The 27,533-nt window shown below is 36.0% G+C and overlaps 5 protein-coding genes and 1 pseudogene across 9 annotated transcripts; 2 read left to right on the forward strand and 4 right to left on the reverse strand.

The window, feature by feature from the left end:
* The first annotated feature begins 515 nt into the window (after positions 1-515).
* On the forward strand, positions 516-1,395 carry LOC114748204 (protein FAR1-RELATED SEQUENCE 12-like). Its single transcript, XM_028936562.1, has 2 exons — positions 516-969; positions 1,048-1,395. The coding sequence occupies exons 1-2, from the start codon at positions 677-679 to the stop codon at positions 1,058-1,060; spliced, it is 306 nt and encodes a 101-aa protein (XP_028792395.1). The 5' UTR covers positions 516-676; the 3' UTR covers positions 1,061-1,395.
* A 2,040-nt stretch (positions 1,396-3,435) lies between these two features.
* Positions 3,436-5,018, reverse strand: LOC114748206 (F-box/kelch-repeat protein At3g23880-like). The gene has a single exon (XM_028936564.1). The coding sequence runs from the start codon at positions 4,946-4,948 to the stop codon at positions 3,452-3,454; it is 1,497 nt and encodes a 498-aa protein (XP_028792397.1). The 5' UTR covers positions 4,949-5,018; the 3' UTR covers positions 3,436-3,451.
* A 1,979-nt stretch (positions 5,019-6,997) lies between these two features.
* Positions 6,998-7,996, reverse strand: LOC114748202 (F-box/kelch-repeat protein At3g23880-like). The gene has a single exon (XM_028936560.1). It carries the CDS (start codon positions 7,985-7,987, stop codon positions 6,998-7,000), a length of 990 nt encoding a protein of 329 aa, XP_028792393.1. The 5' UTR covers positions 7,988-7,996.
* Positions 7,997-11,721: 3,725 nt separating this feature from the next.
* On the reverse strand, positions 11,722-13,656 carry LOC114748203 (BSD domain-containing protein 1). The gene has a single exon (XM_028936561.1). The coding sequence runs from the start codon at positions 13,350-13,352 to the stop codon at positions 11,952-11,954; it is 1,401 nt and encodes a 466-aa protein (XP_028792394.1). The 5' UTR covers positions 13,353-13,656; the 3' UTR covers positions 11,722-11,951.
* Positions 13,657-16,632: 2,976 nt separating this feature from the next.
* On the reverse strand, positions 16,633-21,928 carry LOC114748200 (calcium-binding protein 39-like). Of its 5 annotated transcripts, none has more exons than XM_028936556.1 (11): positions 21,673-21,926; positions 21,064-21,228; positions 20,861-20,979; positions 20,364-20,438; positions 19,336-19,429; positions 19,129-19,188; positions 18,816-18,881; positions 18,635-18,733; positions 17,822-17,866; positions 17,075-17,177; positions 16,633-16,980 (listed from the first exon to the last, which is right to left on the reverse strand). In XM_028936556.1, exons 1-11 carry the CDS (start codon positions 21,793-21,795, stop codon positions 16,862-16,864), a joined length of 1,068 nt encoding a protein of 355 aa, XP_028792389.1. In that variant the 5' UTR covers positions 21,796-21,926; the 3' UTR covers positions 16,633-16,861. The 5 variants fall into 5 exon arrangements, 4 of the variants coding, with proteins under 4 accessions (XP_028792389.1, XP_028792390.1, XP_028792391.1 ...); XM_028936557.1 differs by having other exon boundaries at positions 16,633-16,930; positions 21,673-21,922; XR_003740441.1 differs by lacking the exon at positions 16,633-16,980 and adding an exon at positions 18,245-18,327 and having other exon boundaries at positions 17,147-17,177.
* Positions 21,929-23,592: 1,664 nt separating this feature from the next.
* LOC114748205 (F-box/LRR-repeat protein 4-like) lies at positions 23,593-26,431 on the forward strand (annotated as a pseudogene).
* Positions 26,432-27,533: the final 1,102 nt, after the last annotated feature.

Genomic DNA, 27,533 nt, shown 5'->3' on the forward strand with positions numbered 1-27,533 from the left:
TCAAGACATTACAATCCAGAAGGGCATTGGCAAAAGTCTTTCCAGGAACCCATCATCGTTTTTCATTGTGGCAAATTAAGGTAAAAGAACAAGAGAATGTGGGTTTGATGGGTAATAAATTTGCATATGATTATGAGAGGTGCATTTACCAAAGTCAGACAGTTGAGGAATTTGACACCACATGGAATGCGCTAATCAACAAATATGGACTAGAGGGCAATGCTTGGCTGAAGGAAATGTATGAGAAGCGTGCATCTTGGGTTCCATTGTATTTGAAGGGGACCTTTTTTGCAGGCATTCATATGAATGAAAGTGTTGATTCATTCTTTGGTACACTTTTAAATGGCCAAACGCCCCTGATGGAGTTCATTTCACGGTATGAAAGAGGTCTTGAGCGACGCCGTGAGGAAGAAAGAAAAGAGGATTTCAATACCTCTAATTTCCAACCATTTTTGCAAACAAAGGAACCAGTAGAAGATCAATGTAGAAGGGTTTATACTCTTACCATATTCAAAATATTTCAAAGGAGCTTCTGCAATCGTACAGTTATCTAGGGTTTAAAATTTTTGAAGAGGGGGTCCTCAGCAGATATTTGGTGCGTAAGTGTGGGAATGATCCTGAGAAGCATGTGGTTACCTTTAGTGCATCCAGTATCAGTGTAAGCTGTAGCTGTCAGATGTTTGAACATGAAGGCATTCTTTGCAGACATGTTCTAAGGGTTTTCCAAATTTTGGAATTAAGGGAAGTTCCATCTCGTTACATCTTGCACCGCTGGACTAGAAATGCCGAGAATGGTGTTTTTCCTGATGCAGAATCATGGAGCAGCGCTCAGGAACTCAGGAATTTAATGCTATGGAGTCTAAGAGAAACTGCATGTAAATATATAGATGCTGGTGCAACTTCTCTTGACAAGTACAAACTTGCCTACGAGATTTTGCAAGAAGGGGGGAGGAAGCTATGTTGGCATCGGTGAGTACTTCTATTTTGGACGTAGTTGTATAATGAAGGTTTGTAGGTTGTCTGTTAACTTCGTTGTGCACCTTGCAGTCTTATTTCATGAATCATACTGAGTAATGCATGATTCGGGTTGCTGGTTTCCTCAACTGTTGGATCTTTTACTGGATATTTTGCTATGTAGATCGAGTGGGTCGTGCCTGTTCTTTGAGTTGGCCTTTATTCCTTAAGGATGAGAATGAGATCATTGAGTGGGCCTTTTTTGCCCCAAAAAAAAATCCAGATTTGATGGTCTTTTAAAAACTCAGCTTCCTCCTGAAAATCGAAGTTCCTATACGCAAAGGAGTCCCTAGCCCTGCCCAGATAACTTGTAGTGATCAAAATCGTGTACTTCTCTTTTTCATTGAGAAAAAAGTGGTTAGCGGGCCACCCGCTTTCTTTCTTTCTTTCTTTTTTAATATTTTTTTTTCACCATTAGAATCGAAAAGAGAAATAGGCGATAAGACTGCATATGCGACACATCATGGTTCCTCTAGAGGAGTTTAGACATGAAAAACAAAATTGCTTATATATATAATTAAAAAAAAATGCTTTTCAAGTCTTATTCTTAGAGTCTGTTTGGATAACATCCAAAACCATGATTTGGGTAAAAAAATTGTCAAACAAGGGGTAAAATTAACAAACCATGGTTTGGGGCCAAAATCATGGTTTTGGATTCAAAACCATAGTTTCAGAAAAATGAATTCATTCTGCTTTTGGTTCAAATTAGAGAGTATGATTATGCTTGAAATCTTAACGATAATATGACTTTAATACCCTTCAATTATTTTTTATAAACATATTTAATCTTATCTTTTATAAATATATATACAAATATTAATTATTTATTAATCATATTATCTTATATGTCATTAATTATGTTGGTAAAAAATATATTATTAACAATTTTAATCCTTCAAATTAAATATATTATAAAATTCATCTTTTATGTAATTATCATATTAATTTATGTCTTTTTTAGTAATTAGCATATATAAAAAGTGCTTCTAATAACGGCTATCTAAACACTCTAACTTTATCAGAGTTATTTTTTTACAAAACTATTCTTCTAAGAATCTATTCTCTAAAAGTTATTTTCAAATAATGATTTGGTTTTATCCAAACACCTTTTTAGAAGATAATTTAATTTAGTGATTTTTCTTCTAAAAAAGCAAATCCTGAAGCTTTGGGTATGCCGGGAGGCAGGCGCAATGGCATGTGTTACCCGGCGAAACGAAAGAGATCCTTGTCATTACCAAGTAATTCATATCTGGTAGGTCTGTTCATGATGCAGACCTACCATTGATGCAGACCTTGAAGCCAATGAAAATCCCCACTTCATAATCTGTTTGAATTGTGTGGCAAAGGATGATGATACATGTCAGGGTTGGATAAGAGAACTCCAATTCAAATTTCACATTTTTAATGATTTAGATTGCGAGTTTTGATTTTTCCACTGCATTGGTTTAAAACATTATTCTCAGCCAAATGTGTGGTTATTTTTAAAAAAAAAAACCGTCTGTTTATATTAGAAAGGGATGCAGATTTTGAATGAAGAGAGAATCAATGAGTAAAAAATATTTGAAGGGAAAAAATCCCAGAGTTTTCCCTTCGAGCATTCCCTCTTTTTTTCCTCCTTCTCCTGATTTTCTTCCCTATCCAAACCAAGCTTAAATGATGGAGAGTTAACCTTTGCTTGACATTAGAAATGAAAAATTATAATTCTGAGACAAAAATTTAGTTGTAAAACTTTTCAATGGTGAAAAAATAGGGTATACTTAGATGCAGTCTCATATTTTGAAAAAAATAAATAAATGAAATGGAATAAATGAATGGATTTGTGATTATAACCAGACAAGTATGTGATTTGGTTGGAAGCCATACATTTGTCCACAAAATTATGCATTACTAGTGATACGAAAGACGTATAACCAATTGAAATGAAAATAAAATTAGCGATAAAAAAGAAAAGATATGTGTCCCTTTTAGAATTTTTTTCCCTTTTTTAAAAAATCAGATATTTTTAGATGGAAAATTTGAATTAATACAAGGCCCTTCACGGCAAATTCTACTGGAGATGTGAAAGTGGCTATATTTTTTGTTATGACCGTTGTGTCTTTTCATCAAATTTAGTTCGTGGGTTAGGTTCTATTCCTGAGGAAAGTCTTGATTCTTCTCTGACTCTGAGGAACGTATATAAATCAAAGATGAGACATTAGCCATGCCTTTTTTACTCTTACCGCTAAAACAGTGAACTCCTTTGCAGAGTGGAAGGATCTTTTCTTGAAATAACGGTCAACAGTCGGCTCCTATTTATAATAAGTTGTCAATGCTTATCTATGTAATTAATGAAAAAACGATTCTCCCATACCCTTTCATTATATGCCATTATTTACACTGCCTTTTGCCCATAATTTTTACATATGTCAATGATCTACTCTATATGAGCAAGATAGGCCTAACTCAGTAATTTATCAGAGACAGCCTTCTCTGTCACATGTAAGTCAGAAAAAGGCAGGACTTGAACATTGAAGCCATTAGCATGACTATTTAATGGAGATACAAGACTCTCAATGTATACCTCAGCATCAAACCAACCCTTCCCATTCTCAATCCTGGGATACTTAAAAGACTTGTCTCTTGTGTCATAGAGGACCAAGTCAAACTCAAACATTAACAGAATTTGACCATTCTCGGAAACGCAAAATGGCTGTGAGTAGGAAAAGTCTTCGGGGTTAGGCAAATAAGGGATGGTCACCAATCTCACCCAAGACTCTCTTACTCCATGGTCCTTCATTATCCACACAACAAAATGGGTCTTCTTGTAATCATAGCTCATAGATAGGCAGCCTCCTAAAACACCCAAGCTAGGCCTGGAACTGACTTCTTTTTCATATGCAGGTGGCAGAACTTGCCTGTATGTTTCCTTCTGCAGATCAAAAGACACAATAACCCACAGAGGGTCTGGAGTTGAATTTACAGACCGAGAACCAAAGGAGCAACGGGCTGGCCAATTAAGAGTTCCGCTCACAAATTTCCCGAAATCATGATAGGGTGTGAACCCATTAGGGAAATCTTGAATCTTTCTCCAAGAATTGGTGGCTAGACTGTAAACCTTCGCGCTTGTTTTACTGATATGATGTTGTTCTCCAGGGTCACAAAACACAGCCACCACTTTATAATCGTCAGATATGTGATCATATCCGAGACCAAATGCAGTATAACACCCGGGTCTCCAATTATTATCCAAAGATGGAGACTTTTTGGACACTCTGATTGATGGGTTCCAAAGAAGAACACGCTCTGCTTTTATGGCAAAACAGAGCAACCCATTACAAGAGCCTACGATCCCATCATGGCGAAACTTGTTCTTCACTGGGTAATTGAGTTCTTCAGAAATGATTGAAGGTTCATCGATCAATGAGCACACAGCGCAAGATTTGAGGTTGAACTCTGCAGTTGTGGAACTTAACATGATCCTTTGGTGGTTGAGACTGGTATCCTGAGTTGAACTCAAAAGGTGTTTTCTGATGAAATAAGGATCAGAAATTAAGGATTTCCATGACTTACATACGCACCTGAGTTGCAAAAGAGACGTCACGGGAAGCCTCGAGAGGATTTCTTCGATGAGCTCATTGGGAATGAAAGGTAATTGATCAAGAAATGGTTTAGAAACAGAGGAAACTTGACTCTGACTCTGACTCTGCTTTTGTGATTGTACAATCGAGGAACTTGAAACAGACAAGGTAGTTGGGTCTCGGTAATTGATTGGTTGCTCTCTCTTAAGGGACGTATTAGGAGTGGCGGTGCCGTGGGGACGGCCGTGGTAATCAGTGCCACCTTCCAACGACATATAAGAGAGAGTGGGAGAGAGGAAGAGGAAGTTCTGGTTCCTCCGTTTCTTCAAATTTTGCGGAGTGGGAAGTGCGAGAGGCTCAGAGCTTGTGAGCTTCATCTTATGAAGATTAATAGATTACTACGATTGCCTGCCATTCATGTCACGATAGCATTTTATTACGTCATTTTTTCTGTTTTAGTTTCCGCTTCGGATAATACATGGGATCTTGGTTCTAGCACAAAATGACTCACTTGATCTTCTCTATTTAAATAAGGCATCAAGATATACATTCATTCAAGGAAATACTATAAGTTCTGTAAAATATCTTAATCTTTAAATCTCTCCGATTTTTTAATATGAAAAAAAAAAGCTCATCAGTTTGTACTTAAAATAATAATTTTTTATTTGATCTCATGATACGGGACTCACGTATGCATTATAAACTCACTAGACAACGCATTACATAAAGTCTCTTGTTGAAGTGCATTATGACAAAAAAAAGTCTGTTAATAGTTGACGTTAAGGAAACATTGCAAGTGATTGATGTTACTAAAGCAACCATTTGGGGATTATGACGGCAAGAAGCTGTTGTGTAAAGGGGCTGTAATGTTCTCAGCAAACCAAGGACTGAACTGAAATATGCATAACTTCGTTCCTTTGTGGGACATCCAAAGGTTGCTTGCTGATGAAGGATCCATTTGTTCACATTCAGCTCAGGGCGGTGGCTGGCGGCTGCGTTGTTGAATATTCCTCTTTTAGAACATCAAATTATTTTTCGGTTTCATTTAATTTCAAAAATATAAATGACTTTGCAGCAAGTAAGAATAATGCGATAGATTGGTCTTTGTTCAGCTAAATCTGTCATGGAGGATGGATTTGTAGCATTTATTTATTTGTTTGTTTGTTTTTATTTTATTTTATTTAAGTGTGTGAATCTTCATGCGGCAGGTGATGAAGATCCCTCATCAGCAAGTTGTGCTTGCCACCATATCTTTCCGCTTCCTCATATTTTATCCCCCCCCCCCCTCCTGTTGAGATGACATTGACAAGTGGTGCATTCTGTATAAGCCATTCAAAAGTTGCAAGGAAACTAAACACTAAACCAGCTATTAGTTCAATCATCACAGTAAGATTTGGTGCTGCAATTCTCATTGGGGCATAAAATGACAGTATCCTGTGATTTTTGTTTTTCTGGGATATTACTCAAATTAACCCACAGCTCCCACTCTTAAAAAGCTTATATATCTAACGACTAATAAAATCATCCCTTGTACCCAAGTTTTGAGTAAAAGTTGCACATGGGATTATTCCACTGTCCAAAACTTTCGGAAGTTAATTTTAACGTTTCTTTCAACGTCATATTTTTGCTGGTTAACACATAACATTGGCCAATGAACCCAGCCAATGGAGGGGAATCAATTCTTCATCTTATTATTACAAGTTACATCAGTTCACCAGGTTTACTGGCATCTTGAAACACAAATACCAAAACCATAAAAAGCAAAAAATTGGGAACACTTGCACCCTTTTTCATCCGTCAGCTCTTCCTCCTGAACCATAGTCCCATCCCTTTCTACTTTTAACAACAATCAAAGAACTGAATGACAGCAAATTACGCTAATGAAGTGCCATACCTAGTATTACCTACCATATAATCATCTTCGGCCCTCGATTTTACTCCTGCCATACATGCCAAATGTATATTTAGAACAAGCATTAGCAGCATAAAGCGGCGCGTCAAAACATTTGTACATCAGTCAGCACAGTCTTTTAAGGGATTGGGTTGGTACAGCAACTATTATTGCAGGACAGCACCTGATAACAATACAAGGCGGCGCATTACTGTGAACTATAAATTGAACCTAAACATGTGAGAGCCGCGATCAACTTTAGCACCGATTCCATGGAGAATATCTTCTCACAATTGAGATGAAACATTAAATTTCTCTCGCTACAGATCCATCAAAGATGATCCATGAACTCAACAATATTCAGCTCAGAGAATCCTTCAAGAAGCTCATGCACCAGGTAACTTGGCCTTGCATCTAAATCCGATCTTTACAAGCAAGGCGAGATCAGACTCTCAACATAGATCTGTGCCTCAATCCAACCTCTATTGTTGAATCTCAGGACTTACAAATGAGGAAGATCTAGGGTTATACCAATTTAAGAGCCACCTGTCCTGCAACAGTATTTCACTACTCTCCGAAATACAGCGATCCTTCGGACATAGAAGGACAGGATTTTCCGGGACGGAATGTTGAACAGTTTAGTCCAAGACTCTTTAACACCAAAATCCTTCATGATCCACACATCTGAGCGCGTGCCATAGTTATAAAGGATGGCCAAGCAGTCTCCCAATACTCCCAAGGTCAATGTAAGCATACCGTCTCCATGATCAGGCTGTGGAAGTTCTACATATGACTCCTTCTCTAAATCAAGAGAAATAACAACCAGAGAAGAACGTGAACGACTATCTGCCACCCAATTAAGTGTTCCGCTCACAAATTTTCCCATTTCATCATACGGGATACCTAAAGGGAACTCCTGAATCATCCTCCAAGAATCATCACCCAATGTATAAACGCTGACTTCTGTTTTATAATCACCTCTACCATCACTATTATAGCAGAAAATTGCGACCACCTTGTATTTATCAATAGATTGATCACAACCAAACCCATATATTATATAACTCCCGTCCCGTTTTTGATAATCTAAACAAGGAGATTTCTTGCATTTTCTAATAGACGGGTTCCAGACAAGGACATGGCTGGGTCGAATAGCGAAACAAAGCAAGCCGTTGCAAGAACCCACAATGAAATCATATGGATTTTGTCTCTTCAAAGGGTATTTCAGTTTCACGGCGTTCGTGCGTTTGCGCTCGCGTGTGGATGAAACAGGGCAAGATGTAACAGTACGACTAGGTCCCGGGACGCAGAACACGATGTTATGGTGAGTGAACTTACGGTCCGTAATTGAAACACGGAGGTGCAGTTTAGCAAATCGGGGATCGGAGATCAAGGAATTCCAAGACTTGCATACACACCTGAGTTGCAGGAGCAACTTGACAGGGAGCCTGGAGAGAATATTCTCGATGAGCTCGGGAGGAAGGATCGGCGACGGTGGAGAAGCTCTATCGCCATGATTAGCCATGTGGTGGTGGCGAGAGAGAGGAAGGAGAAGTGAGGGATGAGGATGAACGAGGAGAAAGTCGATGCTTCTTGGGAATGGAAGAGCCTTCTGGTTCAGGGAATCCCTGAGAAAAAGGTGAGACGATGTTAGCGAACTCACAATTGGTGGTGGTACCTGTACCTGACGCCATTATTGGGGAGCTAGGGCTTTCCTGCGTTACTTTCATCAGCTTCTGCCTTCTGGGCTCTGAGTTCTGACAGGTTACTCCTCCACGCAATCTTAAAATAATGAGATTCCTCATGCGCTGCGTTTTTCCTCATTCAAACCTGTATCACATTTAAAAGGGTGTTTGGGTAATTTCAGAAACACTACTTAGAAATATTTTTCTACTAATCAAGATAAATTTCTCTACATATTTGTTAAAAATACTTTTAAAACTATGATTTTGTTTCTATCCAAACACAAGAGAGTATTTGGATAAGTGGTTCTGAAAAGTATTTTTTTCACAAATTCAGATAAATTTTTATATATATATTTATTTTGTATATTGTAAAATCACTTCTGAAACTATGGTTTAGTTTATATCCAAACACCTCCTTAATCCCACCTGTTATTCTCAGTACATAGTTATGGGAGAATTATAACAAAATCAAAAAAAAAAATATAAAATAAATTTTAGAAGTTGTAATTTTCTACTCTAAAATTTATTATTACTACCTGTTTCAATTATTATTAAAAAAATTTAGTAATTATTTTTTCTCCTTCCAATCTCGCTAATTCTCCTTAGCTATATTGTATAAGTAGGTTTTATTTTTATTCCGCCAAACTATCCTTGCCAAGCCACGAATATTAAGTATTAGGTTGTCTATATTACTCCCTTCCATTTTTAATACAAAATTAGTTAATTAATTTAAATATATCAAAAAAATTAGTTAAGTTAATTATTTATAATAAATATGTATTTTATTTCTTAAAATACTATAGAGACTATCTTAAAAAATAAAAATATGAGAGACAAAGTAAATTGAAATTTTATATTTACGATCAAATTAAAAGTCCAACTAACTCTTATTAAAGAACGTGGGGCTAGTAACTTATTTTTTCTTCCTCTCTTCTTTGTAAATCAATTTATTACTTTTTAAGCCAACATAAAATGATAATTTTTACAAAAAGCAAATGCCTTATAAATTACTTTTTTAATTATTATTATTACACGTTAGATTATTTTATTTAATTGTGGAATATAATTATGTTAAGTTGATATAATATACTCCTACAGTTATAAATATAAGACCTATTTTATAGTGTAATTTATATTACAAAATAAGTCTTATATTAAAAATTGAAGAAGTATAATGAGGTGCAACCTCCACGTAACAAAATATGCTTATATAGCGTTGAGTTGAATTGATCAGATCATAATTCCTTGTTCATAGTAAAAATAAAAAATAAACAATAAGTGGAGATGAGCTTGCAGAAGATTTTTGTGATTTTGCAGTAGAAGGCATGGACATCAGGATGTCAATTTTTTGTGAAGTTACTGTCATAATTCATAAATGCACTCACCACATCCCATTAACAGCTGATCATCCATACTCCACAGGTTGCATTTTACCATTTACTTCTCTGGTACTGTTTATAAATGGGAGAGAGAATAATATTTTATTTTATTTATAAGTGACCTCATAATAAAAATAATAAAATTTAATTTTGCAAGATTAAATTTTTTTGCTTTGTAAAGTTACCGTCATAAATGTATTGTTTAGTTCCATTAGCAGATATGAATGCAAAATTTTAACCTACTCGCTCCGTCTCTTATTATAAACAATACAAAACTCTATTACATAAATCAAAAAATTAGTTAAAGATAATAAATAAGTAAAAATTATAAGGTTTTTTTTTTCAAAATATCCTTATTTATCATGTGAGAGTATAAGAAAGAGAATAAGAAAATTATTATAATAAAAAAAATTATGAGAGAGAGAATGTGTGATAAAGAGAGGCCATGGTTTGACAATTGAAATAAATAAATATATTGAATATTAAAATAAATATTTAATGGGAGCAAAATAAAAAATTTTGCAACAAAAATTTAAGACAACTTGTAAATGTTGGATATATTTATAAATAAGAAAGGACGGTAGTTGTTTCTTATAAAAAGAAACGAGGGAGTATATAATAATGCAGTGATTAATTCCCATAGCCATGCCAAGAAACAAGAAAAAGCGCTTCTGTATCAATAATTAATTAATTGCATTAGAGAAATCGAGATTTTAGATAAATCAATATGTGATCGGTATATAATATGATAATGTCATCCCCAAATAAAGTAAAAATAAAAACAAAACTTTTCTTCCAATATAATATAGTACAGTTGTGCATATTGCAATAAGCCAATAACACTTTCAAGCAGCATAGAGTCTCCGTGAACTTCCAAATTGAGTCGCCCAAGAGCAAAGGTGAATTAAGCTATAAATATTTCTTGACTTTAAAATACTGAAATAATACAAACAACAAATAGAAATGGAGCATAGTGACATCACCATGAGTGAGCAAAAGAGATAAGAGATGAATCACCCTGAGCAATCTTGCTGGTTTCATGTCAATCAGCACACAACCAAAATCCGGTTGCTAGATCGTTATGGGAATTTCACCACACTTTTTTTTTTTTGGGGTGAAAAATTTCACTACACTTCTTTAATATTAGATCAAGTTCTTGGTGCCACCCAACAATATTTCCAATTTTCACATGGAAGTTCCCTTTATCCAGCACAATACAATGACTTACTCAAGATTCTCTTAGTCCCAAGTCTGCTCAAGAGTTAAGATAGTAGTTTAGAGTGTCTATGATAGAGCAATATTGTCTTAGAGTGAAATTAACTGATAGAGAACTTATCATCAGAGTAATTGAATGAAGCTAGTCTGTAGTAGAAAATCACTTATTAGTGGTTGGACATAAGAAAATGGCCATTACTCAAAAGAAAAGAATTGGTTCGCTAATCATGGTAAGTACGTCTCATAATCATAAATTCGCAGCTTGTTGGCAGATGCTCAATATTATGAGATAAGTAATGAAAAGAATTTAAAAATTAAGAATAAAAATAAAAGTCAAGGTACATTGATATCAGGAACGATAGAGAAGTATGTTCGTGAACAACTCATATCAGAAGACACAAATTTACTGCTAGGAACGAAACAAATTTTCGACGCGTTCAAGGACATTGAAGCAATTGTTGACAAAAGCAAAGATTTCTCAACAAATGTCAGCTAACTGCACATAAACACCTGAATTTGTTGCCCGTCAATTACTCCGTGAAATGAATGTGCATCAAAGCAAGGTGATTGTTGATGTAAATTAGGAAATGTTAACAACTTGGCAAGGAAGGCGCTTATTGACAAACTCAACCTTTAGATACATCAAGAACAGGACATTGACAAAAACACAGAAGCACAAATTGGGACATCATATATATATATATATATAATATATATATATATATATATTGACTAAAACATATCTTTTCAGTATTAGAAGTAATTTTCTTTGACATGCTGTCGGACACTAGATATGACGCCCAAAAATATCCCGAAAGTATCTGAAATAAGATTAAACATCATATTTGATTAAATTATGACCGCTTAGCTCTCTGAAATCATTTTTACAGGAACCTTTTAGACTTAGATCCGTCATTAATCTCTCGACTACTGGCAATAGAAAGTTCTGGACAATAACATACTCTTGAAACTCTTCGATCTTTTGTAGATTCACTTGACTCTTTTGCTTCATTCTTTTGATGCAAAACAATCTTCTCTACATCAAAACATAAGAATCCAATACATATTTACCTAAACTTGCGTAAAGCATAAAAAAAGAGTTTGTTTACAATGTTATGCTACAGGGGAAAAAATTATGCCCTTGGTAAGGGTTTGCAATATAACGCAATCATTGGATTAAAGCATTAATAATACTGAACAGAAAATTTTGTCATGATTTGACAGCCTCATCATCATCTTCAATATCCCAACTAAGGTCCTCCTCTTGTTCATCTGAACTCAACCTCTTTCGCAAATCAATTCTACTAGTGGTTCCGAATGCATCTGCTTTGTTCTCGTCATTGCTTCCCATATCTTCAATCTCATCCCAGCCGAGGTCTTCTTCCTCAGGCATCGATGGCTGGCTTGAAACAACTGAAATATCACTATCTTTGCAAGATTCACTGTTATCTGTTTTAACTTCTGATGCTGCTTGGTCTTGATATTTAGCTTCTAACTTATCCCCACTTCCACTGGCACTTCCAGGAGCATTTGATGCCACATGTTCAGGATCCTTAACCTCCGACTTATACCCGCCATCAGTTCCAGATTCAGACGCAAAACCGTTCGCATCATTTTCTATCTCCGAATCTACCTTCTTAGTCTCAACACTCTCAAAAGCACCACCACCACCAGCAACTTCAGTGGAATCTTCCTCCTTTGCCAACGTCACCGCACTGGAATCACCTTTTGCTTCATACCCATCATCATCATCGTCAAAATCCCAACTCAGATCCTCCTCTTCATCCCCAGAGATCGCACGCTTAACAAGCTTAGCTCTGGCATCCTCCGCCTGCTTCAGTTTATGCATCCTATAGAAATACCTGCTCCAGAAGCTTTCATGGTCGATCCTAATGGGGACAACCTCGCCATATATCTCCTCAATCACCCCATTCTCCGCAAACAAGTCCTGAATCTCCTGCCCCTTCTTATCCAACTCAAACCCTGCTTTCCACTCATTGTAATTTTCCACATCTTCGGGTTCCTCCACATATGTGTTAACATCATTCTGAAGAGCACGCACGAGCGCATCGAACCTGCTGTACGGCTTGACATCTGAACTCTGATTACTGCTAGTACTCAATCGCTGCTTACCAAAAACGTTCCTACCATTATCGTTGTAATCAGAAGGAACGAAATCAGAATCATCGGCTAAAAGAGAATCCCTACCCCGAGAGATAATCTTGGTCGTCGATTTCCATACCGAGCTGCCGATATCGTCTATGGCTTGGCCCACCGACTCAAGCGACTCCTGAGCAACCGACGCGCCAACATCAAGCGAAGCAGGGAGATCCTTGACGGCGCGTGAAGCAGCTTCTCGAATAATCGCCGTCTCTTTCCTCAATCCAGAACTGAATTCCTCAAGATCGCGGCGGTAGGTGCCGATAACTGACTCGGATTTGGAAGCAAGGGTCTGAAAGAGACCTCCAAAGTTCCAGGCGTTGTTAGGGTCGGAACTCTGAACCGGAGCGGGACTCGGATCGGGTTCATCAGGGTCATGTTCTCTGGATCCATGAGAAACCGGGGGTGGCGGCGGCGGATCGTCGGAGAACACGGCCTTGAAGAAATCCATTGAGTATGAGAGGCGAGGTTGCGCAGCCGATGGCGTTTGCTTATGATTTATGATATGATGCGTTACTCCATTGAAGAGGCGGACTTATCAGTTTATGCGCTTCGTCGGTGATTAATTCAGTTAAATTTGACGCAAGTTTTTCTCTTTCTGTTTTATCTTTTTCCCATCAATACTTTTTTTTTTTTGGGGCCAAATTTTCTCGTCAACAACAATCAATCATTTTCAATATACACACAGCAATTTGTGTTAGAGATTCATGAATCTAAAGTTCTAAACAAGGTGTCCTGTTTTATAATAATACGTTAATAATCAATAATAATAAGATGTATTAATTTTATATTATTTTTTTTTGCCAAAATTGTATATCATACATTAATATTATAAAAATTAGTACCATTTATAAGTCACATTTTATGGAACTCATTTCCACGTTTAGTTTATCACAAGTACAAATTACGAATGGAAACCATTGTATGAGAACATATCTTTGGATTATGGATTTTATTATATTACATTTTATTTCTTATTTTTATTTAAATTTCAAATATAACTTTTACTGTTAATTTGTCTTGGTTTATTACTCCTCCGGTCCTTAATATAGGACCCAATTCTTGAGTTGGTTTTGGTCCTAAATATAAGACCCATTTATCATATTTATCAATTTTCTCTAAATTACCCCTATGGATACTCTCTCAACCATAATCAAGTAGAAAAGGGAGAGGGGTATTAAGAAAGATGATTATGGTGTTTTAGGAAAAATGTGTCACTTTTCTTATAATCAACCAGCTTACCTAACTTCCTTAATCTAATCAAATTAATTAAATAAGTCTTATATTAAAGACCGGAGGAGTATAATCTATTAAAGAATATACAAGAATTAACCTATTCTTATTATATCAGTATAAGAAAGTCCGGTTAAATTGGCATTCGCACACAACGTTTTGAAGTTTAAACAACTCATCTGTCTGTTTATATTTACTAAACAATCCATAAATATTCGTGATCTTACGGGAAAATCAGTGGTTATGATGCTATTGGTTTTGACAGTGAGAAATGTCAACAATGGCGCTAGTTGCAGTGGCGAATAGAACCAACAACTGAGAGTTTTCTCCGCCCTCATAATGGCTAAATGGATATTAAAGTGAAATGATTAAAAGAATTGCCTCAATAAATATTTTCAACAAAACACAAACTGAACCTAGCGATTGGTTTGGGACTCTGGATTAAAAGAATGCGTTGTTAACAACTTGAATTAGTTAGAAAACCATAGACAATATTACCTAAGTATACATATTATTTCTAGTCTACTGTTATGGGGGCAGAAGACTTGGCCTTGCCGGGCTAAAGACGTTGTTTGGTTGGAGGGTTTTTAGGAGAATAGAAGGAGGGGAGGGGAGGGGATGCGAATGGAAGAGAGAGGAGGAAATTTTTTTTGTCATTTAGGGTATGTTTGGCTCAATGAGAGGAAGGGAAGGGGAGGGATTTTAATGGAGGAAAGGAGAAGGGAGTGGAAGGATTTTAATATTATCTTGTTTGGATTTATAAAAAAAGAGGAGAGGGGAGGGAAAGATATTTTAATATGGACAATTTTGCTCTTATTTTATTTAAGACGTGGACATAATGGTCACAACATGACAAAATATAGACATAATAGTCACAATATGACAAAATATGGGCATAATGGTCATAATATGACAAAATATTACCCTTTCCCTTCAAATCCTCTCAATTTTGGAGGGGAGGGGAGGGGAAATTTTAAAATTTTTTCCCTCCTCTCCTAAAATTTGTGTGTTGCCAAACAAGGGGAAATGATTAAAATCCCTCCCCTCCCTCTCAAATCCCTCATACCAAACACACCCTTAGTGCTCTCCTTCCCTCTTTTTGCTCCCTTCCAAAATTGGAATTTTTTAGAAGGAAGAAAAATATTATACCTCATCTTGACTAAATTATCTATGTCAATTTTATAATATTTCAAGTTTATATTTTTCAGTAAAAACCTATTTTTTAACTCTTTGATTTTTTTTATTTTTTTTCTTTTCAACCCCTACTATTCTTCTACAGATTTTTTTTTTCCTCCTCAGATGTTCTTTTTTTTTCTGCACATTTTCTTTTTCTAATTTCATCATTTCCCATGTTCTCTGCCATTAATATTCCATATCTTTTCCTCTTATCTGATCTTTCATCTCAATTTCATTTTTTTTACACAAAACTTTGTATATTATCTAATTAAGTATGCAAGATTGTGTACGTTGTGTAATTAAGTATGAAATAGTTCAAAACTTATAACATAAATTTATTTATAATTTTATTAATTTATATAATATGCTAAAGATTATAATTTTTTTATGGACATTTATTTTGATATATGATTATTTATAATCTATTTGTTATGTCTCAAGATATCTGATTTTTTTATATTTACAAATTAGAAAATAATAATTATGATATAAATATCATAATAAAATAATAAAGAAGTCTAAATAAAGAGTTAAGGATATATTTGTCAACTTATAATTAGCTCCTCTCCCTTCTCTTTCTAAACCAAGTAAGAAATCTCCCCTCCCCTCTCTTTCCATCCAACCAAACAAAACTTATATCCTCCCCTCTCCTCCCCTCCCCTTCCCTTAGGCCTTGTTTGGTTCACTGGAAAGGAGGGGAGGGGAGGTTAATTGAAGGAAGGGAAGGGGAGGGGAAGGGAGGTCATTGTTTTGTTTGGTTGGAGGGGAGGGGAAGGGAGGAGAGATTTCTTGTTTGGTTCATAAGAGGAGGGGAGGGGAGGTAATTATAAATTGACAAATATACCCTTATCTCTATATTTAGACTAATTTATTTTTTTAATACGCACACGATATAATATATAATTATAATACACACATGTTATGATATGTATATATTAATACATATGATATGTATATATTATATAATTATATTATTATATTATTATTATCAAATATTATTAGTGGCTAAAAAGAGAAAGAAGTGAAAAAAAGATTTTTAATAAGATGGACAAACTTGGAATATTAAAAAGTTAATATGGGTAGTTTGGTCAATATTAGACATAATATTTCTCTCCCCTCCAAAAAACCCCAAATTTGGAACGGAGCATGGGGAGGGGAGGAGAGCACTAAAAGACAAATTTCTTCCCTCCCCTCCCCTCTATTTTTCCCAATCAAACACACTTATCTCCTCCCCTCCCCTCAACAACCCTCCAACCAAACAAAGCCTTAATTCACCTCCCCTCTCCTCCCCTTCATTGAACCAAACAAAGCCAAAGGGAGAATTATCAAGTTTCAAAATTGAATCATTTCCATGAAAGTTACCTATTTCAGTTGGGTTCTTTGTCGACTACATAATTATTCTTTCAATACCCCATACCTGGTACTTCATTTGATTCATTGATACATGATATTAGTTCAGTTAAGATATTATACATCAGAACACATAGGAATATACAGGACAAAAAACACTGCAATTTTGCATAAGCAAACAATGCTAGCAGAGGAATTAATTTAACTTGACAGTCTCGATTTCCTGGATGATGAACTCCTTTTCCTCCTCAAATTGCTCATCTTCTGAGCCTGAAATAGTGCAAGAGCCAAGAGATGTGAATCTTGAAACATCAGGTCTCCTACAGCATTAATCGGGAACAAAGAGTGCAAATTGAGAACAATTCATACAAACAAGCGTGTCTCCCATAAATCTACTGCGGAAACTATTATAACCTTTTGCAGGAGACAGATTATGAAGTAACTCCAGCAGCTTCTCTTGGTTCTTTGCAAGGATAATTTTCACATCTCGCGGCTTATTAGGATTAGCAACAAAAACCTGCATAAACAAGTAGTAACAAGAAATTCTTATTGTTTTTGTCTTCCAAGACAAATCAAGGATCTAAAAGATCAGATGGCCAGTACCCAGCACTTAATATTTCAAAATAAGTGCATCAAAAAGCAGTCTTCAGGAACTTTCTGCATGCACCCAAATGGGTGTGAATGTGTTTTATCTGAATTCGTGTATAAATTAATATGACTTTAGAGAAACTACAGATAACCCTATTGGACCGATGAATTCTGTAGCATGCACTCTGCCAGATGTTCCCGCTGCTCACTTTTCCAACAATTTTCACGAGCTAAATCATTTTCCTAAACATGGATGCCCAACAAAAAGTTCGTAAGTGTCACCTAACTAAATATCCATAGGTTTTGCTGAGTCCCATGAAACAAATAAGATGGTCTCAAAGACCCAACCCATGACCATTTGGTTTAGATAGTCCGTTTTGAATTAACAGAACAAAAACACGTGTAAGTCATAAAAGCAATACTTCTTGAGTTATCCAAGGATCCCAAACTTAGCGAGAAATTATTTAGGTTGCAATTACTTAATTTGATTGTCTGAAATATGAGTGAGAATTTTCAATACCACCACAGGAGAACTTATCAAATGATTCTAATAGTAGGACGGTGAAAATTCACCTTGAAAATGTGAAAAGCTGATAGTTGAATGTTTGTACTTGAGTCCTGCTCAATCAAAAGAATCCTTGAGTATACTAGATAACTGATAGAAAGAAAAGGTAAAGGTAGAGCAAAAACATCATTTTTAGCCTGTATAAAACATGAATCAAGTTTATTATAGTCTTAGGATACTTATTATCGCCTTGCAGATTAATATGTTAATTCACATGCCCAGCGGGTAGAGTAACTGACAAACTAGGCGCAGCCATCTCTAGTGGCTGCAATGTGCCAGTTCCTCAGCACTAAGGTTTCATGTAACTAAACTGACAGGTATTGATCCTCTAAAAAAATCTCCATTTTTGGGTAAACATCAGGAAGAAAACCTAAACTTCGGAACCTAACACCTAACAAAATAAACAGAAGAGAAATCATCAAGCAACAGACTCATGTCATGAAGGTAACTCCGCCCGCAGAACTTGTGTACAAGAAGATATCAACAAAATGTCTTCAATAATTGTCGTGTTGGACTACAACAAAAGTAAACATTCCCAATTAACTGGAATTAGGAAAACAAACATGAAAATGACTGTCCTTCTAGTAATATAAATACTTAACAATAGAAAAACTAAACCATGAGATGATATCAACTAACGTAAATTATATATTTCAGTTAGACTCAATAAATATCCAATAACTTAAGACAATAAAATAAGCACACTAATTAAATTTATGGGGCATAACATTGACTAAGCACCAAGAAATCGCGTTTCTTTGTCATATCAAAATGAAAGTAGAACATCACACAAACAGAGATAGGATGAAAAGGAATTATACCCTCAGCAATGTCATCATGACTTTCAAGTGACGAACTTCTTGGATGTAGTGTTTCATTATATGGATATTTGGAGCCTCCAAAAGAAATTCTGATAGAATCTAAAGGCCACGCACATTTAATTTATTAATAATCCTACAGATCAAAAAGCAATATTTATGGAAACTTCTATCCAGAACTAACCTTTAAAGACTGCCGCCTAGTGACATAATTAGAAGATGTCAAAAGTTTGTCATAGAGATCAAAGAACTGTAACATTAAGCCTTATTAGAAAAGCCAGAATAACATGCAAGATTAAAACACCCCAACAATTAAATCTGCACCAAGCACATGTTCAATATATGGTAAGTGAACTTAACTATCTCCTATGTAACAATTTCTCAGGTGGTAAAGTTTTCTCCAAGGGGCTCCTGAATTTATATGCAATCAACGTGCTTGAATATTTTGAACATGTTATTGTATGATCAGATCAGATAAAAAAGACAAGGAAGAAAACCTCATCATAATGAGCTTCCAAAAATTCAGCGACCAATTTTCCATGTTTAGTAAGAAGATCCTGCAAAACATTTCTGAGGAGTATAAAGGAGTGGCAGAAGGAAGTCTAAAATCAGCAACGGAAAAAAAAAGAAAAGGGAGGAAGTATGATTAGATTCTCTTTTTTTTTTTGGGGGGGGGGTTGTGTGGGGTATATAGGAACTCTGACCTTAAAGGTAGAAAATGCATCTGAAGCAACATCAAAATCAGGCAACTCTACGAATTTAAAGAACAACTCAAAGCTTGGAGACTCCAAAATGTATCTGGAAAGACAAAATATTACACACTTGAACAATACAGCTGACTTGCTTTCAGAAAGACTACATGAGAATGCCCAACTTCAAATGCACATTGACTATCATTTGTTAAATTTACAATCTACATAATGACAAACAAGCTGAATACTTGGAGTTTGAGAGATAATCTCTAGGGTTCCGTTGATATGGTCTTTACACTTAACCATATTTGGGGAATCCTTTTAAAGACCCTACATTGAGGAAAACATTTTTTAGCAAAATAAAAAGTGTCATGCTTTCAGTAGTGTAATTTTCTTAATATCAGAACCATTTTATGACTTCTCAAATACTCAAGTCTTTACACCTTAAACTAGTGTAGCAAGTAATAAATTCCCCTCCTTTCTTGATAGTCTTCACTCACTCTTAATATCTTTGTGAACTCCCACTTTGTAAAGGAATAAATTTCATCATCCTCAAGATAGTGGCCAGAAATTAATAGAAGGTTACAATACCCTTAACATAATTCTAGCGAATCGCAGATGTGATGGATATGGACAAACGGGAAGCCATCACAAAGACTGAGTTGACACTCAATACAATAATAAGAACCCAGCCCATTCAGAGAACCACTCTTTATTTTTCTCCTAATAATTTAAAAATATCTCTCATTAGTTGATGAAGATTAAGGTAGAAAGGAGCCCAAGTCCCACACTGATTAGTATGAAATGCTCTATAAGAGACTTAAGTGGGTTGGTTCTCCCAGCATAAAAACTAATTCTTTGGGGAAGTTCCCTCACCTCACTTGGGTATTCATCATTGGTGCAGTTTATCAGGTTGGGTGATAGATAGAAAAGTAGTAAAAGCAGTATCTTACTCCAACTTCCATTAAGATCAATCTCGGCCTACATTGGACCTGAGAGACACGTAATGGGCAGGGAAAAACGATCTGGTAAAAACTTACTTTGCAAGTGTTGGAAATTTGAAGCATTCCCGCAACATTATTCCACAGTTCAAGGCAACTTCTTTATTATCATAGCTGCTAGGAAAAAAACCAGAGACAGTTTGTGAGCCCCCGATAACATGGAAGAACATTCAAAATCATTCTTTAGGAAGTGAAAGGCGTATATTTGGGTAGGCACAAAGGTAAGTGTGAATGAGACTTCTAATTTTGGAAAATGCCGCTTGCGCAAACATTGTTATGAACGAATTCTTCTTGAAAGAGTCAATTAATATCTAAGGATAGTATTTGAGAAGTGTTGTACATGAGATTAGATTTGTCTGATTCCTTCGAGAAAATCACCACAATGATGAACTGAAAATGGGTAAAGCTGCGGAATGTTGTGTCTCTTTCAAAACACCAGGGGAAATCAAGTGAAGTTATTTGTGATAAGAGCAAAATCATATACACCAAGACTAGAAGCGGCTTCTATTGAAAATGTTATGCAATCTAACACTTACCATACAACGAGAAAGTCCAGCAGCTCAAAGTGTTGTTCAATGTATTCTACACAGCAATACTTGGAGTCAACTTTATGTCTCAACAATATAGACCAACAGTAGACTAAATTCTTTCTCGCCTGTATCAGAATTCACAGAACCATGATGAGCAACCAGCTAAACTAACTGCACATTCATGTGCTTGGTAGCAATCTAAATCTTACTTCCCATCCCAGTATAGGCAACTTGTAGATTAGTAAAGCAACAACATCCTCTTTGCATAGTTCCTCCACTAGCTGTGAAACCTGATCCATATTTGGCTCCGACTCCCCATCTCCAGAGAGCATGCATCTCATAGTCACAAAATTCTTCTCAACTTCCTCTAAAGCCTATGAAAAAAAGTTCCCACCAATTATTGCAACTACAGCTCATTAGTCAAAGCAATTTAGCGCTCTAAACATCCTTTCTTACAGTAGGTTCTCGCCGACTAAAAGCAAGCAGAAAAGAGGAGAAGAACTGAGATTTCTCCAACTAGATTCTTTGACGATCAATCTCAGTTAAATGAGTTGCTTGCCTCCTAGACTAAAATAAACAACCCATTTCTCTGAAATATAAAATGTGGAAGTTCCGCTTGAGAATTTTAGTATTGCTGTACAATCAACTAAAAAGGTCACCCAGTTAAAGCATTGAGAATTTGGATCAAAGGGATGCGATTGGAGTGAGTCAGAATCATGCAAGCTCCGATGAAATGAAAAACCGCAGGAAATGTATGAACAGAAAAAAATGGTGAGTGAAGAAGAAGCAAGAGAAGAAAGCAGAAGACAGAAACAGACCTTCTCAAGGGTTTTGACTTCGAAAACAGTTTTGGTATCAAGGGCCATGAGACTGTCCTTGATGGACTTGGCCACCTCCTGTGGCGTTTTAGGCCTCAAAATCTTGAAGAAGGAGAACGACATGGCGATCGGCTCGTCAATGAATTTCCACTGTGCGTCTCCGTATCTGTATATAGGTTTCTTTTCGCTCTGCCTGTAGCTCTGCTTTTCAGGATGTTGAGGTGAATAATGCAGCTGAAGCTGTGCTCCTTGTTTCTGATTCTCATCACTCGTCAGCGTCATGAATGATGTACCTGCCTGAATAATTACGTGTTACTATTAATATTTATATTAATATCTTTCATGGTTTTCGACTTTTCTTTTTTCTTTTTTCTTTTTTATTGCGCTATCAAAATAAAAAGAATATTAAATTTGGAAATTACTCTAAATTTGTTTGACTTATCATCCGAACTAAGGGAGGAGTTAACCAAGCAAAATTGATTTTGATTTTCTGAAGGGTGTGTTTTAGGCGTTTTAGCGCACATGATGCGGAGAGACATTCATTTTCTGTTTAGCTCGTAGGAAATGGGAAGAGAAACAAGTAGCTGAAAGATTTTAGTAGTTGGCAAAAAATTCAAAAAAAAAAAAGGAAGAAGATTTTAGTAGATTTAATTTTTAAAAATAATTGTTAAAAACATTTTCACTGTGGTCCAGCATCTTTTTTTTTTTTAATTGCCTGTCCATATTTTATCAATTTCTCCCTGATTTCGACTACATAAAAATAAATGAAAAGTAAAATAAATAAATAAATAAAAGAAAGTGGTTCTACAACTTTTTTGGCCTTCAAACTCACAATTTAATGTTTGAAAAAGCCTTCAGAAATGTATTTGATATGAGTTGGGCTGTAGATCTAAATGTGGTTCTGCATTTCCAAAATATAGTGTTCACAGAAGGATATTTCATATTTCCCTCAATTATGATTTTTATGAAAAATTCTTTTTTAAGAAAAAGAGAATTTTATGCAAAAAAACAAATGGGCCCACACATGCTTATGATTAGTACCTGTGGGGACCGTCTTAGAGAGATAAGAGAAAATAAAGCTCACCTTGTTGACTTGACTCCAAGTCCTCCTGTCAGGTCTCACGTTTGCATAAAATATCATTTATATTCCTAATATGTCTATATAAAAATTAATTATGAAAAAGTTGTTCTTGGATAATACTGTCCGGTCTTAAATATAATATTTTTTTTAGTGTAATATATATTACTTTCAATTCTTAATATAAGATCTTGTTTGAATTTTATTTTGGTCCTAAATATAAGATCCTAATCTATTTTGTCTCTCATATTTATACATTTTTTTCAAAGTAGTCTTTCTAACAATGATAGTTCTAGTCAATACACTTGATTAGTAAGGATATTTTAGGAAAGACAACACCTATTTAGGACAAATAACTAACTCAATTTATTTTTTTAATCTCCTCAAATTAGTTAATTGGTTCTTATAATTAGGACCGGAGGTAGTATATTACACTACAAAAAAAGATATTATATATCTGAAGAATAATTATAAAAATTTTTTTTGCCTGAATTAAAAAAATTGTTTTGCTGATTGCTGAATGCTTACAAACCGGACCCAAATTTGTTTTACCACACTCTTTGGCAAGAAAAAACCGTACATCTCTTGTGTTATTGTCATAAAACTTTATAAATTTGCAAAATTGCATGGGAGTTCCGTTAGAAAGAAGAAAACCAGGGGCATTGCTGGTAATGTATCCCACATTTCCGGGAGAAGCCACCCCACTAACCCGCCGACTCAGCCTCTCCCACCGATTGCCTTTTTTCTTTCCCTCTTTTTTCTATCTATTCCTTGTTGCCTGATTCCTTCCATCGATCTCCATCATCTAATTCCAATTTCTTGCCTATTGTGCTTTCATAGCGATGCGAGGCCATGATCGGATTAACACCTGCCTTCCTGACGAGCTCATCGTTGAGATCTTCCGCCGTCTTGATTCCAAGTCCTCTCGCGATGCCTGTTCCCTCGCCTGCAAGCGCTGGAATCGCCTCGAGCGCCTCAGCCGAGCAACTATCCGGATCGGAGCTACCGGTTCCCCTGACTTATTCGTCAACCTTCTGGCAAGCCGTTTCTCCGACCTCAAAGAATATCCACATTGATGAGCGCTTGTCGATTCCGCTGCCTATTCAGCTCGTGAGTCACCTGATTCTGATATCAACTGTATTTTCATCTATGATTCTGGATTTGAATAGTTGGCTCTAGCTTATTACAAATGCAATGTCACTTTTGATTCGATGTAATTACATGGATCCGGAGTTCTCGAAATTTGATTGGTCGAAATTATCTGTGAATTTGTTTGATTTCTTTCCAATGGTTTGAGTAGGGGAAGACGGGCAACCGATAACTCTAAGGTTTCATCGCTTAAGCTGCGTTGTGTGACTGAAAAAGTTGGAACTGAGGATAGCGATTTTGATTCAATATGTTTATCGGATGCGGGATTGGCCGCTCTTGGTAAAGGCTTTCCGAAGCTAGAGAAGCTGAGCTTAATCTGGTGTTCTAACGTCTCCAGCGAGGGATTAATATCCCTAGCTCAGAAGTGTAGTTGCCTGAAAGCGTTGGATTTGCAGGTATTTTTCTGAGTTTATTGGACCTGCGACTCTATAGATTGGCTAATATGTTTGAGGGGCACATACCATATTTGTATTCAGTACACGTGGCATATATTTTGCTCCTTCCCATGATCTCTATTGAAGTTAAACTGCCCCCGAGACTGAGTATATGTCTGCCCTAGCTTTGATGCTAATGCTCATTTTCCCTGTCGATGCATTGTTCTCCTTATCACTCTCTCAACATTTAATTATTCACACGTTTAATGCTCTAGGTAATGTATATTTTTAAGTAGAATTATAACCATGGAGTTTCCTCTAGGGTTGTTATGTTGGAGATCAAGGTTTGGCTGCTGTTGGGCGGTGTTGCAAGCGTTTGTTGCAAGCACTTGAACTGAATCTGCGGTTCTGTGAAGGTTTGACTGACAAGGGTTTGGTTGAGTTAGCCTTGGGCGTGAAAAATTCCTTAAAATCTCTGTGTTGTGGCAGCTTGTGCCAAAATAACTGACATCTCAATGGAAGCAGTAGGAACATACTGCAGATCCCTTGAGACATTATCATTGGACTCTGAATATATCAACAATAAAGGGGTGCTTGCTGTGGCTGAAGGGTGCCCCCATTTGAAAGTTCTAAAGCTGCAATGTATCAATGTCACAGATGCTTTGATGCTTTGAGCTGTAGGAACTCGTTTTGTTTGTCTTGGAGCTATTAGCTCTCTATAGTTTTCAAAAATTTACTGATAAGTAAGCTGCTTCCCACAATTCCTTCCTCTCGAATTCACTTCATAATGACCATAGTTAAAAGCACTCAAGACGTACATGTTTGGTCTAATTTCTTATCTAAGTAGTATGTTATTACCAGACACGATGGGTTGAGTCCATATTGCAATTTTGTAAACACTTCTATAGATATTTGACTCTTTGACCATTTCTTGGCTTGGCCAAATTTAAGAGGAGGAAGCTGCGCTCTAGCTTTCCTTGTTTGTATGACCTTTTCTGTTTATATGACCATCGAGGAATTATGACCTGCTATTTTCTAGTGGCACATATCGTCATATGCCATTCTCACATGTGTCTGAAAATTGACTATGCGCTCTCTTAACTTTTTTGAGATGGGTCAGTACTTGGTAATGCTTTTACTTTTTGTATTGTCTTGCATTCAGGGGGTTGCGTGCAATTGGTAGCGGCTGTAAGAAGTTGAAGAACTTAACTTAAGTGATTGTTATTTCCTTAGTGATAAGGGTTTGGAAGCAATTGCCACTGGTTGCGAGGCACTTACTCATCTTGAAGTCAACGGGTGCCACAACATTGGAACTATGGGGGTAGAATCAATCGGAAAATCCTGCCAGTATGTCTCCTTTAAGCTGTTTTAACTTTTATGTGTGAAAATATACGGATGCATTGAACTGGAAGTCTTGTGTATGCAACAAAATCAGCTAACGAGGTTGGAACCAAGAAATTAAATTTTTTTGGTGCCGACTAATTTTTCATGTGGATGGTTGCCATAAGATCATTTGAATGCTTTTTTAATCATTGAAATAGAGATGTTCGGTGAGGTTGTGATGTTTATTTTGGTTGGGGAATGGTCTGTTATTAGTTGGATGCGGCAAGCATTTACTGGTGGTCTTGCTGAGTGACTAAGTTGACAAAGATGGAAGTTGTTATCTACATTTTTATGTCCGTTGTTTATCATCAGTGTCCCATTAAAGTTTGTGACGAAAAAATATATTCAGTCACTGTATAAAAACAATCTTTTACAGACATTGTGAGAAAATATCAGTTGATGATTTGCTGTCAAGTGATGTGATGCCATAGATGCCAATCTCTGTTCATGGTATTGACATTATGCTTGTTCTCACAAGTTCTAATGCTGCTGGGTTATTTCTATTGATCTTTCATACATGATGTTAATTTCAGCTCTGTGTATGTACAGTAATCTCACTGAGTTGGCATTGCTTTACTGCCAAAGGATTGGTAATGATGCCCTGCTTGAGGTTGGGCGGGGTTGCAAATTCTTGCAAGCTCTTCACTTGGTAGATTGCTCAAGCATTGGAGATGCAGCCATGTGTGGTATAGCTAGTGGTTGCAGGAATTTGAAGAAACTACATATTCGTCGATGTTTGAGGTTGCAGAAAGGAAGAGAGGAACTTTTGAGGTAATATTGATTCTCAACCGTTGATTTAATTGTGTTTGATTACCTTACTTGCCCTTTCATAGGATTTTGAGTCAATGTTTGAATGGTTGCTCTGAAGATGGTTGTTGACTCGTTGATGGTTCTATTGTTTATAGCCTAAACAGGATTGAGAGATGTTTTCATGACAAAATATTGACTGTCCAGGTGTAATTTGAAGTGCTATGTGTTTGTTTAGTCCATGACTAGCATATGTTGAGCATTGACATGGCCTGTTGTGTTTGTAGATTCTAAGCAATTTATTGTGTCTATAGGTTATAGGACTTCTGCAGCTTGTGAAAAGTTGGCCCTAGTTCCCTCTTTCCTGTTATAAGGATTCTATGAAGTGCTCAAGTTATAGTGTTTGGTGACTTCCTCTATTGCTTTCTCTTCCCTATTAAGGCGAATAGGCAACACACGGTGTGCCTCACGTTTTTTTTGGCCTCTGACCTAATTAGTGTCTTGTTTATTCCTTTTTTTGTGTTATTAACTGGAGATTCCTCATATTTCTTAAATTATTTATTCGCACGAGTCCTTAATAACTCACTTCTGTTTTCTTTCCTTTATAAAGAGAACGTTAGGAATATAGGAATTATATTTGAGAAATTGTTTCTCTCCAGAGAAATGCCATCTATGATGCATAAAGCTGCATTTTCTAATAATCTAATTGATTATTAATTATATGGCAGAAATTCAAACCTTTGTTGCTCTCTTTCTCTTTTTTTTTTTTTTTTTTAGATTGGGAGCAAGGGAATCATTGCTATTGGTGAGCATTGTAGGTATCTAAAAGATCTTAGCATTCGATTTTGTGACAGGTAAAACCTTATTCAAAGCTTTTGTTTTTCCTCTCACCACTGAAATTCTTAGTTCTATTTATATAATTTTATGTCAAGATGTTTTTTATAATTTTTTCATGGAGCCCCTTTTTTTAACATTCATGAGTAATTGTTGGTTGCTTAAGCATAAACATATTTACATCTTTATTAAACTTTTAGGGTGGGAGATGAAGCGCTTATTGCAATAGCTGAGGGCGTGTTCCCTTGCATAATCTGATGTAGTGGTTGCGTTCAAATTGGAGATGCTGGAGTGAT

This window comes from Neltuma alba, unplaced genomic scaffold, assembly GCF_004799145.2.
Source record: "Neltuma alba isolate B1F8T4 unplaced genomic scaffold, ASM479914v2 tig00005641_pilon, whole genome shotgun sequence".
NCBI lineage: Eukaryota > Viridiplantae > Streptophyta > Magnoliopsida > Fabales > Fabaceae > Neltuma > Neltuma alba.